This window comes from Quercus lobata, chromosome 10 (genome assembly GCF_001633185.2).
Source record: "Quercus lobata isolate SW786 chromosome 10, ValleyOak3.0 Primary Assembly, whole genome shotgun sequence".
Classification (NCBI taxonomy): Eukaryota; Viridiplantae; Streptophyta; class Magnoliopsida; order Fagales; family Fagaceae; genus Quercus; species Quercus lobata.
The window spans coordinates 26,425,414-26,438,096 of NC_044913.1; the positions used below are offsets into that span (position 1 = coordinate 26,425,414).

The 12,683-nt window shown below is 36.1% G+C and overlaps 1 protein-coding gene across 1 annotated transcript; it reads left to right on the forward strand.

Annotated features, from left to right (window-relative positions):
- The first annotated feature begins 318 nt into the window (after positions 1 to 318).
- Positions 319 to 7,931, forward strand: LOC115963453. Its single transcript, XM_031082447.1, has 6 exons — positions 319 to 1,189; positions 2,038 to 2,252; positions 4,382 to 4,673; positions 4,754 to 4,839; positions 4,921 to 5,012; positions 7,065 to 7,931. The coding sequence occupies exons 1-6, from the start codon at positions 929 to 931 to the stop codon at positions 7,310 to 7,312; spliced, it is 1,194 nt and encodes a 397-aa protein (XP_030938307.1). The 5' UTR covers positions 319 to 928; the 3' UTR covers positions 7,313 to 7,931.
- Positions 7,932 to 12,683: the final 4,752 nt, after the last annotated feature.

Sequence of the window (12,683 nt, forward strand, 5' to 3'; positions counted from 1 at the left end):
GCTATAAACAATGCCAAAAAGTCCCTTTCAAGACATAAAACAAGTTATAAATTCAAAAGTCTTAAATTCTATCCATTATACATTCATAAATTTTTTGAGATGTTTTAGGATAAAAAGTGAAATAATAAAAAAATTGTAACATCATATATCTAAATAAATAAATTGAAACATCATTTTTTTTTCTTTTAAATAAAAAATCTTAACATCACTTTCTTGATAATATAAAAAAGTTATTTTCTACCAAAACTAAAAAAAAGTTCCATCTTCTTTATTTTTTGATAAAAGAATAAAGCCAAAAAGACCATGAAAATAACACTCTCTTTTACTAATTCAAGAAATGTAAAATTAACCCAAAAACAAAAAAACAAAAAAAAAATAATAATAATAGTTCTTCATTCATATCTTTCATCTTTGCCTTCCTTAATAATATACACTCTGGTTGAAGCCTTCTCTCTCTGTCTCTCTGTCTCTCTCCCCATTTTCTCTCCATCTGTGCGTGTGCTTTCCTTCACGCCTTAAGCCTTATTTCTTCCCTCACACAAAACCCATTTTTGTGTGTCATTCAATTCACAGTGCTGCCTTTTCTTTTTCTTTTTTTGAATCTTTCTCATCCAAATTTTGTTATTTTTGGCAATACAGCTGTCTCAGATTTCTGGGTTTCTCTGATCTGATCACTTGAAACCCATCTCTGATTCTGTGTTGGTTTCCTCAAACCGCAATTGGGTTTTTCTCTGCTGTGGTTGTTTACTGAGAAACTGCAGGAAAAACCCAAGAAAATTAATCAATTTTTTGACTGAAACTAAAACCTCCAGACAACTATTATATCTGGGTTTAACTGGGTCTTTCATTTTCTTTTCTGTAAAAGGAAAAGATTTAGATTTTTTTTTTTTCTTTTGTTCTTTGTTTTCCGAGGAAACAAACAGGGGACATGTTGGGGAATGGACCGAGGTTTGGGGGTGCACGTGGAGAGAACCGGTTTTACATTCCAGTGAAAGCAAGAAAGAATCAGAATCATCAGCAAAAACAAGGAAGAAAGGCTAATAGTAATACTAATAAGGCTGATGACACTAACACCAAAGACCCTTCTAGTAATTCTCCATTGCAAAATCCTCCATTGGAGCCTGTTACTAACCTTGATAGGTTCTTGGACTCAACCAAGCCTTTGGTCCCAGCCCAGTTTTTCTCCAAGGTCCATCTCTTATCTTTTCTTATCTGTTCTTATCCTTGTGCTTTTCAATACTTGTAGTTTTTGTTTAGCTCCTGTGATATTAGTACAAAGTTTTTGCATCATAATTTTGCATATTGGGCTTTCATGGTATTTAGGACCTGATTAAATGATAAGCTACACCCAACCAATTGTGGGGTATCTATTTGGTATGGTCAGATTTGAGAAGGGTTTTTTGTGTTCTGGTGACAAAACCAGCTGAAAGAATAAGACCTTAGTATTTGAATTTTTAATTTTTTTAATTTTTAAATTTTTTTTTTGGGGATAAATTTCAATTTACCCTCTTTTGGTATGGTCCAGTTACAATTTAGTCCACAAATATTCATTTGCTAAAGTTTGGATTAAATTAAAATTGTTAGGATTTTGTCCGAATTAACAGATTTTGAATATTTTAGACAAATAAATTACCCAATTATGGTTTGACCCAATAACAGTTTAATCCCACAAGCCTTTTCAATTGTTACATTTTGACTCCTAAAGTTTGGATAAAATTTTTTAAATAAAATAGTTAGGGGTACTTTGGATGGATCCCAAATGATTTTGCTTTAGTTCAAACCTTAAATGGAACAATTGAAAGTTTGTGAACTAAATTGTGATAGGGCTGAACCACGATGGGGGTAAGTTGTAATTTTCCCCAGTTTTATTAAATGCGTAGTTGAGTTTTGGAATGAGTTTGTCAATAAAAACAGATGGAATCATAGGTGATTTATTAACAGTTTTCTCTCTTTAATATGTTCTCTTAGTTTTGCATCTTATTTTTCATTTTGTGGGTTTTGATAAAAATTTTCTTTCTGATTTTTATTTTCTTTTAGAAAACAATGAGGGGGTGGAGTACTTGTGCTGTTGAGTTTCAACCATACTTCATGTTGAATGATCTTTGGGAAACATTTAAGGAATGGAGTGCTTATGGGGCAGGAGTGCCTTTGGTACTTGATGAGTGTGATTCTGTGATTCAATATTATGTTCCATACTTATCTGGTATCCAATTGTATGGTGAACCTGCGGCAAGGTCAAATGCTAAGCCAAGGTAGTAGTATGGCCTGTTTGGATATGCATATTTCAAGTGTTTTTATATATTTGAATTTGTTCATTGTCATAATTTCACTGTTTTGTCTTAACCCAAGGGGACCATGACCTACGAAGCACAAGTCACTAGTTCAAATTTTCCATTCTCCATCCCCTTGGGGCCAAAACTTACCTATATAAAATGAAATCACTGTTTTGTTTTACAATCATTTGGTTAATTTGTACAATTATAATGTCTATTACAAAACCCTGACGATGTTGATTCTCTAGCACATTGTTGGGTTCATTCTGTTCTCGTTTTTTGTCAACTAATTGTTTATTTGTGATACCTCTGCTTTCATTGTGAAGTAATATGCATCTTATTCGGTGCCACGCTTTACTGCTCCCATTGCTTCTCTTACACTCCTGATACTAGGAGAATGTACACGCTATAGAATAACTTGCTGAAAGATGTTTTAAAGTGGACCCCCCCCCCCCCCCTTTCTTTTTTCTTGAACGCAATTTCTTGTCCTTCCTTGTCTCATTTTTTTGGGAATCAAAACAAAAGGTTTCTACAAATGTCATTCTCCTCATACTAAAGACCACTGCTTCGCTCTCTAACTTTCTATCTTTAGAATTTTCATATTGAGTATCACTTTAATGAATCTCCATTTACAAAGTCTAATCTTCTGGCATATATGAGAATTGCAATATCTTTGTCAGTCATTTTTTTCTTTTTCTTTTTCTTTTTTATTGAAAAGCACACTCTATCTATGGTTGCTAGTAGCTCTATCTGGTTCAAGGAAGTTGATTATAGGTACTTCTCCACAATAAGTGTGAAATAAACCTATTGTCTTTCAGAGTTAAAAGTCTTTGTTTGATGAATTTCTCTTTGAACATTATAATTCTCTGCAGGAAATGTCAAGATTTTAATTTTCTTTTCTTTAATATGTTTTTGTGATAAAATTTCCAGTGCAGCAAGTAAATTGATATATGATACAACTTTGGACATAGTTAGTCACCATAAGAGGTTATGTAAGTTTGGCAAACAAAGTTTCCTTGCTAATTAGATGGGTCTGTTACTCTGGTATCAAGACCATTGAGTGTTCTACTAACTAAAAGAATCATGTATTCATAGAGAATAAGCTATTCCTTATTACAGTACCAGACTTTCCAAGGTTTTGTACCATTATGATTCAGGTTAGTTTTCTTCTTTTGAGGTTTTTGTTGATCTGTATCCAAAATAGAGACAATCTGAGAGATTTGAGTGGTTATATATGCTGCTAAAAAGTTTTGTGGTCCATATTATCTGACATCTCACCCAGCTATAATTAATTAATTAATCCAAGGGTATAATTTATTGATGTCCTTCATGCCCCCAAACTGTAATTATCTTTTGCTATCCTTTTCCTTTTTTCTTTTTTGTAATCATAACCACAAAGTCTAGAAGGCGAAGCAAAAGCAAGCAAGTTGGTTCGCTATCTGTTGAGGTATGATGAGATTTGAAATAAAAGTAGTCAAAGAAAGGCTGATTGAAGAAATCACTACCATAAGATGAATTTTTCTGTGTTTAAATGTCTTGTCTCTTATGAACACCATCTTAAGAGAATACGTAAATTTAGCATACAAGGATAAGTGAACAACATCAATGGTCCTTTTGTTGTGACATTGTGTAAAACTGCAAATAAAAATTTAGAAGCCCAGAAAATTCAATAGTGTTGTGTTTGGGTTTCTTACTTTGCTGAGTAGACATTCATTATTTTCTGTTGTAATTGGCTTGGTATGCTTGGCCTTGTAAATTTTGTTAAGACAAATGGAGAAACTATTCAGAACTTGAATATTAATACAACATATAGAAGTTAATTCAAACTTTAGGTTTAGGTATGGTAATTTGACTTCATATTCTTGATTCTTCAATAATGGGGAAGTTAATTTTGTCCCCATGCAAAACTGATTTATATCTCTTGTTTGCTTAATGGTTATGGCACTTTTCCTTTTGTTTGCTCTGTTTTTGTCAAGCTGTAGGGACTTCTTTCCCTTTCCACAAGTTTCCTATAACAATAGCTTGTTCTGTTGTGATTTTTACATGTCAGATTTAATTGGACACATTTTGTTGGCTTCTAACCAGATTGGACTTTGTCATTTGGTTAGGCAAGCCTGTGAAGACAGTGACAGTGACTACTACAGGGATTCAAGTAGTGATGGAAGCAGCGACTATGAAATTGATAAAGGCATAAAAACTACTAGGGAACAGCAGAGTTGGCACCATCTAAGAAGTGAGATCCCAATCAGATTGGACAGATTGTCTATAAATGATGAACACAGTGCAAGACAAGAAGGATTTTCTAGCGATGATAGTGAAGCAGGAAATTCTCAGGGTCTGCTGCTCTTTGAGTTTCTTGAGCAGGATCTCCCTTATTGTCGTGAACCACTAGCCGACAAGGTTAGATATTTTCTTCATACTGTTTTCTTTTGTAGTTTGTGGTCTGAACCCTGTATCTTAGATTTATTGTTGTGGTACAGATATTAGATCTTGCATGCCAGTATCCTGGACTCAAGACATTAAGAAGTTGTGATTTACTACCAGCCAGTTGGATGTCTGTGGCATGGTAAAATTGAATGCAATCTATGTTTGTTATGTTGCTTTGTATCATACCAGGGTTCATGTAGTCTGATGATATTACTTTTAGGTATCCTATATACCGAATACCTACAGGTCCAACATTAAAAGATTTGGATTCTTGCTTCTTAACATATCATACCCTTTCCACACCCATGACAGGTAATCTTAATCTTCTTTCAATAATTAATTTTGTGATATCTTTACTGGCTTCTTTGCTGTGTCAGAACATTTTTCCTCCTTATATGGACCTTTGGAAAAAAACTTAGCTTCTCCAAATTATGTTATTTCTTTGAGGCACAACATATAAACAAACAGTTTTTTCCATAAGATTAATCATGTGAACTGGGATTTATATGACCTTTCGCTTTGGTTTATGCAAGTTTCAAACACCGTTTCAGAGGCCATATATATATTTGAAAATATAAATACTCATAAATAAATAAAAAGCAACACAATTCATGTCATCTTATTACTCAATAGGAAGGGTTATGACATGAAAAAAAATCATGAACAATACTCAAAAAAGAAAAAAAAATCATGAACATTAATCAAATCATTTCACATGCCCATCTCATAATTATTCTAAAAATAAAAATTTTAGAAATAACCCAATTAAAAATTGAAATGTACTTGATTAGGTCTGATTTGCAGGAAAGAAAAATGGCCAAAATGCCCAAGTTTTCTAAAAAAGCTACAACTCAACCCAGATTCTATTCTGGGTTGAAACACAGTTTTCACTTGAAATGGCTGGAAATGGCCAAGATGCCTGAAACACCCTGCTATGTTATGTTATGTTATGGTATTTGAGCCGATACTGAATAGGGGCTTGCTGTGTACTGGTTTATGCACTGGTACTGTAGATAGTGGCCGGAATGGAATAGGAATCAAAACATTGCAAGGGACACCCATCAAGGTCATTTCCCCACCAACTGAAGCTAACATCCTTGAAACCAAAGCAAAAATATAGAAGCACCCACTCCTGAAAGAACATAATTTTGATGGTGACACCAATCCAGCTTACACCTATATACAACAAATCCAAGGGGATAACCTACAATAATCCAACTCTACTGTAGTTGGCAGTAGTAACTGGTGGCATATTTCCTGTAGCGGCTATCAAGATGAGCATTTTGATGAGTCTAATCCACTATTGTAGAGGGAAGGCCTTAGCTGCCAACCAGACAATTATAGGAGCAATTGCTCCACCTAGGAAGAACCATTGATTGCCTTGTAAGTCCTCATGTTTCTGAAAATTCTGTGAGGACTGATTGAACCCATATAACAGATGCATCTTTAAACATAGAATTACCTTGGCAAGTCCACAAGGAGTGTTCCTTCATGCCTATGTTAGGGATGGTTTCCATTAGACACCATGCTGTGCCCAAGTACACCAAGCCTACACTTTTAGTATACTGTATACTAGAAATTGGAGATAAGTTATCCACATGCTTATGACTTTAGGCCCATATGAGATAGGCCAAGGATGTTTCCAAAATACTGATGGCATCGCGGCTCAAGGCCTACCAAGCAACTCCAAGAATCAGCACCTTTGTTTGGGTTAGCCTTGGACTGATAAATGAAAAGAGAATATCCTATAACTTTACTATCAAATTTACTTTGTACATATTTCTTCTTCCTCTTGAAAAATTCTTACTATTACTTGTAGGGAGTTGGTGATTGAAAACCAAATGGTACAAATTAATCTTAACAAATGGTGACTTTCACTCCATTTTTTGGGGACCTGTGATTCTTAGTGGCTCTGGTGCAACACGAGAAACACTTCATTTTTGTCCACCCAACATCTGGGGGCTCTTAAATTATTTTATTTTTGATGCTTTATTTTTTTTTCTTTATTTCAAATTATTATTATTTTTATTAAAGGAAAATTTCCTCTTGTCCGTCTGTATCCATTTCTAGGAGTTGGCAGCTCAGCCCTTAATATGCTCTTTCTTCTTCTTCTGGGCATTCAATCCCAAGTTTGACAATTAAATAAAGCGCCAGCATTCACTCCCAAGTTTGACAATTGAATAAAGCCCCGGCATTCACTTCCAAGTTTGACAATTATAGTTCAATATCATTCTAACATCTAAATAGGACTTAATATTGTCTCTGCTGTGATATATGTATATAGTCCAGCTGCCTGATGTTGTATAAGATGATTTCAGTTGGTAAGGCTTATATTCAACCCTTAGAATTGAATTCTTTTTGCAGGTAGTGGAAGCACCCACGCCCCAATTGTCATTTGTCCAAGTGAGATTGACGATGTCTCCAAGATTTCCTTGTCTGCTTTTGGAATGGCTTCCTATAAGTTAAAAGGATCCATGTGGGCACAACGCGGTATTAGTGAGTCACAACGAGCAGATTCGCTTATGCAGGCTGCAGATAACTGGCTAAGACTGCGTCAGGTCAACCACCCAGATTACCAATTCTTCACTTCACATGGTACGTACTACAGATGAAAATCAGAAAATGACACGCAGCTGGATTCTCTGTACTTGCCACAAATCATAAATCTTGTAAGTGACATGCTGAAACTGGGTCAAATGCCACTTGATGGAGTTTATATGATATAAATCTCCTGTTACATGCAAAAGAAACAGAGAAAAAAGTGGACTATCACAAGATGCTAAACATTATAAAGAAGAAAATAGAATAAAGACAAAAAAAAAAAAGCATGAATATTTTGAAAAAGAGAAAAATTCAATGGCATAAGTGAACACAATAAGCCCCAAGATAAGTGGAGAAAACAGGCAAGTAAAGATGAGCACGGAGATGATACATTGCAGATGAGCAAAAAATATTATACTGCTACAAGTTGATGGCGCATATATATACTCCTTTTGTTTGTTCTGACTTTTAGTTTTTTATGTTACTATGTGACAACAAAAGAGGTTGTTACAAGGGTTTTTTTTTCTTCTTTTTTTGCCCTTTTTTTAGAGGGAGTTGGTTGATGTATAAAATGGTTAAATTTGGCTATCCAGCTCCGTTTGACAAATTTGACATATATAACATTTTGATAATTAGTTGTGTGAAAGGAATTAACAGCTGATATTTGAATTACTTGGCTATTCCAATATAGTTCAATAGAGTTATATTTTGTGATGATGCTGATTAACTTGAATGAAGCGTTTTGTGGATGCCTGAGGTGAGTTGCGCAAGTTAACATAGAGAAATTCAGTAAAGGTACTGTAAGAAGTGACAAAATTGTTTGCTTTGGGACCGGGATATTGGTGGTCCTCATAGGGTTTGGGATACTAGCCATGGAGACTTGTTTGTGTTAGGTATATACAACTGTGTGTTAATTGATACTGTATTCAAAATTTCTATTAAAAAAAAAAATTGTGAACTAATAAATATGAGAGTGTAATTTGTTACAAAAGGAAGATAGCCATTGACACAATTATAACTTCTAGGACCCAAATTTTTATTCTGCAGTAAGTATATCATATGTTGATAATACAAACACATCTAATATGAACGAATGAATGAGAAGGAAATATGGAGTTCATTATCATTCAACATGTTCCATTTAAGTATAGCAACCTACATCCAAGCACCTGCAAATATCGGATTCCCGGTAGTAATTGTTTCTGGGGCATAACTTATTACTTTTTTTTTTTGTTTTGTTTTGTTTTTTTGTTTTTTTTGGGCCAATAAGTCATACACAAAAATTGTTGACATGATCTATAATAATTGGTGTATAATAAAAGTAGTGTTAATGGTGGAATCAGGTGAAAATGATGTTACTCCAATAAAAACAAATTATGTTAGTTATAAAAAATATTGTGATCATAGCAATATAGCATCACTCTATTTGGACTCTCACAATTTCATTAGTTCTGCAAGTTTCTGTTTATTACTCTACTGAGAACCTAGCAATACTTTTGGCGTGTGTGTGTATATATATATATATATATATATATATATATTAATGAAAGAAAAATTATAGAAAACTAACTTAAAGCGGCTTTGAAAATAATTTATGTTTTTTTTTAAAAAAGCAAAATTTGTTTTTGGGAAAAATCATTGACTCCATTCCCACCACCCATACCCCTTAAACCCCTCTTCATCACCACTTGGCTTGGCTTGCTTGTTTGTCATTGATCACAAGCACTAGTTACTAACTGTTGCAACCACTGATTGTTGTCCCTACATAGCCTGTATGTCATCACCTCGTCAACCACTATTAGCATGAGAAGTTGCAAAACACGAAGAAACCCTAGCATTAGTGGAAGTGCCAATTGACACTCCTAATCATCACTTCCACCCCAAAATTTTGTCGTAGCCTCCTCTCACTTTTATGTAGGGGAATTAGCCTTGTTGTGTCCACATATGTTATGATTAGTTAGTTACTTGTAGATAGACTAGTTGATTTAGATGGAGTTTAGTTCAAGAACAACATTAATCACATGTGTTAATTCTTGTGAGCACATGTGGAATTAATAAGGCAATAAGATTTAGCTATATGTGGCCAATTAGAATAGGTAAAGTGATGAATATATATATATATATATATGTGTGTGTGTGTGTGTGTGTTTATACATATATATGTTTGTAACTCTCATTTGGATGATTAAATGAGAAATACTCTCTTGTGCTTAGATTTGTGATCTATTGTTGCTGGTAGGTAGATGCCCTCTTAAAGTAGTCTCTCATTAGAGAAGGTGATTCTCTCTTGTAAAAGACAATCCTTTCGAACACCCACCATACTCATGCAATCAATTTTCTAGATCCATCATCAACCAAACTCCCACTTGCAATCCAAAACCCTAATTTCATAATCATCAAACCCTATTTGCATTTAGATCCAAGAACCCTTATCAATCACTCAAATTCCACTATTCTAATGCTATACCCAAAAAATTCCCAAGCCCTCAAAACACTAATCTCTTGTGCTAGGGTTTGAGCGGCACTCTCTCTAGAACTCGTAGAATAGTGTGTCCCTTTCTCAGTATAGGTGTTTGTGTATCCTTTGCTTCCCTTCCCATCGGTGGAGCGGTAGGGTGTCTTGGGCTTCTTTTCTTTTCCTTTGCCTCGTTTCAGCTTTATTATCTCTATCTTCTTACCTTTAGTCTTGGGGTTTCTTAAAATGGAGGAAGTCGAAAGTATGTGGAAAAAACTCTCTTTTTGAGGAAGAAGAGGTTGGTCTTGAAGTTTGGAAATTACCTGGGGTTACAAAATCGCTTCTGGCTGGAAAATTCTTAACTCATCACATGGTTAACAAGGAGGCAGTGAATAGGACGTTCAAGACGCTATGGAGAACTCGAAAACCCTTCATAGTCCATGATATAGGGGATAATAAAATGGTGTTTAAGTTTGATAACGAGGTGGACTTGGAAAGGGTCATGGAATATGAACCATGGACCTATGATAAACATTTGGTGTTGTTCCAAAGGATTGATGATACTACAACTATTTCATCCCTCTCTTTTATTGAGGGTACCTTTTGGGTTTAGATTCATAACCTCCTCATCAAAAGTATGACTCCTGAGCTTGGCATGTCTATAGGTAATTATATTGGAAAGGTAGTACGAGTGGCTGATGTTGATGAGAAAGGAACAATAGGTCACTCTTTCCGTGTTTGTGTTTCCATGGATGTGTCCAAACCTTTGAGTAGGGGGTGGAAGCTCTGGGATAATGGAGCTGCTGTTGGTTGAGCTTCTTTTCGCTACGAAAGACTTCTGAATTTCTGCTACTGGTGTGGTAGTTTAATGCATAAAGACAGAGACTATGATCTGTGGCTTAGTAATAGAGGTAAGGCTTCCTTGGATAAGAGGTAGTTTGGCCTGTGGTTTAGGGTCGAAGTGGACTTTTCTATTTGAAAACCATGGAGCCCTGTGGTGGGGTCTGAGTGTGAGGATGGCTCGAACTTTTGTCAAACCATGTCATCGTAGGTGAAGAGAAGTACTATTGATTGCCTGTCCGGCGTGGCAATCGGTGACTCCCGTGTAGAGATAACCCAACCCGATAAGGAAACTCTGGTTGTAGAGCTTAAAAGTAACTTGCATGTGAAGTCTTTGTTGGGTGATTCCGAAAGATTTGATAAGACGTTGCAGATGATTGATAGTGAGCTAGGCTTAATTGCAGACTTTGTGGCCCCACCAAAAGAGGACTTTTCGAAGGTGGTAATTAATGCAAAGTCAAATCCCCCAATGAAGCTTCCTGTGGACGAAATCATCGAAACAAAAATATCTGAGACCCTTCCTTGGAATGGTGATTTGGGCCCCAGATGGAAAATGGGCCGAGCCACATCTTTGCCTTCTTAGCTGTGAACACGAGGCCTCCACTCATGGGCATCTCAAATGTTAATGGGCCTAAGGGTAAGTCTCAAGCCAATAGCCAAGGTAAGTGGTCTAGAGTTGAAAGAAAGCCCACTACTAACCCCTTTGATGCTAATATGTGTGACTTAAGTAGGGAGAGACCTGCCTTTGAAGAACTAGAGCCCCAAACAAAAAAACATAGACTGTCATCCACACATGGCCCTAACCCATCTACTTCTCCATCGGTGTTGGCTGTTGTTCAGCCAAGCCAGTCACCATAAATTGCCTAAGCTGGAACTGTCGCGGGCTTGGGAACCGACGACGAGTTAGAAAGCTTTCCGAGTTAGTGAGAGCAAAAAGTCCCAATTTGGTATTCCTGATGGAAACCAAAAAGAAAAACTCATATATGGAGAAGATTCAATGCTGTTTGAAGTTCGATAACATGTTCCTAGTTCCTAGAAGAAATCTTAGTGGTGGCCTTGCCTTGTTTTGGATGAATGATTTAGACCTTCACATTCGTACCTTCTCCCCTCACCATATTGATGTAGTGGTAAATCCAAGGGTTGATGATGCCCGACGGTTTACGAGGTTTTACGGAGCTTCGAAGATAGTCAATTGGGAAGATTCTTAGTCCCTACTTTGCCATCTTAGCACCCAATATGACTTGTCATGGGTTTGTATTGGTGATTTCAATGAAATCACAAGATTGGAGGAGAAGTCTGGGGGTGCTTTAAGGCCTAATAAGCAAATGCAAGACTTTAGAGATTTTCTTGATTTTTGTGGTTTTAAGGACATTGGGTTTAATGGACTGCTGTTCACCTAGTGTAATAATAGATTTGATGGTCCTCTAGTGTGGGTCAAGTTGGATAAAGCCATTGCCTCGGCTAAGTGGATAATCAAGTTCCCATCTGTTTTCCTGCATCATCTGTCTAGATTCTCTTCAGGCCATAAGCCTATTTGGCTCTGCTCTGATGATGTGCACTGTCGGTTTTATTGCCCCCCCAAGGCCCTTCCGCTTCAAATAGATATGGATAAAGGATGAGATGTGTGAAGGGGTGGTCCATGCTGCTTAGGACTTGAGGCTGAAGGGTGAACCTAGGAGGAAAGTCTTGCAAAAGGTGAGTAATTGTCAAACCCAACTGAAATCTTGGAATAAGAATGTGTTTGGTAATATTAGATTATCTATAGCTCGCAAAAGAAAATTGTTGGCTAAGGTGGAGTCTGAAGCTATTATAGGGCAGGGCATTAGTCAGGTCAAAGATCTCAGGGAGGAAATTAATAAATTGATGGACTTAGAAGAGTGTATGTGGAATTAGAGAGCAAAAACATACTGGCTTTGATATGGTTAGTAGACTTCAAAATACTTCCATTGTTGTGCAAATGAAAGGAATAAGAGAAATTTCATTTCAGGCCTTGAAGATAACCACGGTCTTTAGGTGGAGGATGAGGATAAAATTGGTGATTTGCTTAATAGTTTCTACTCTTCATTATTTTCCTCTTCAAGCCCCACTAAGTTTGATGAAGTTCTTGAAGGCATGGAGACTCGGGTTACTCAGGAAATGAATGAGGA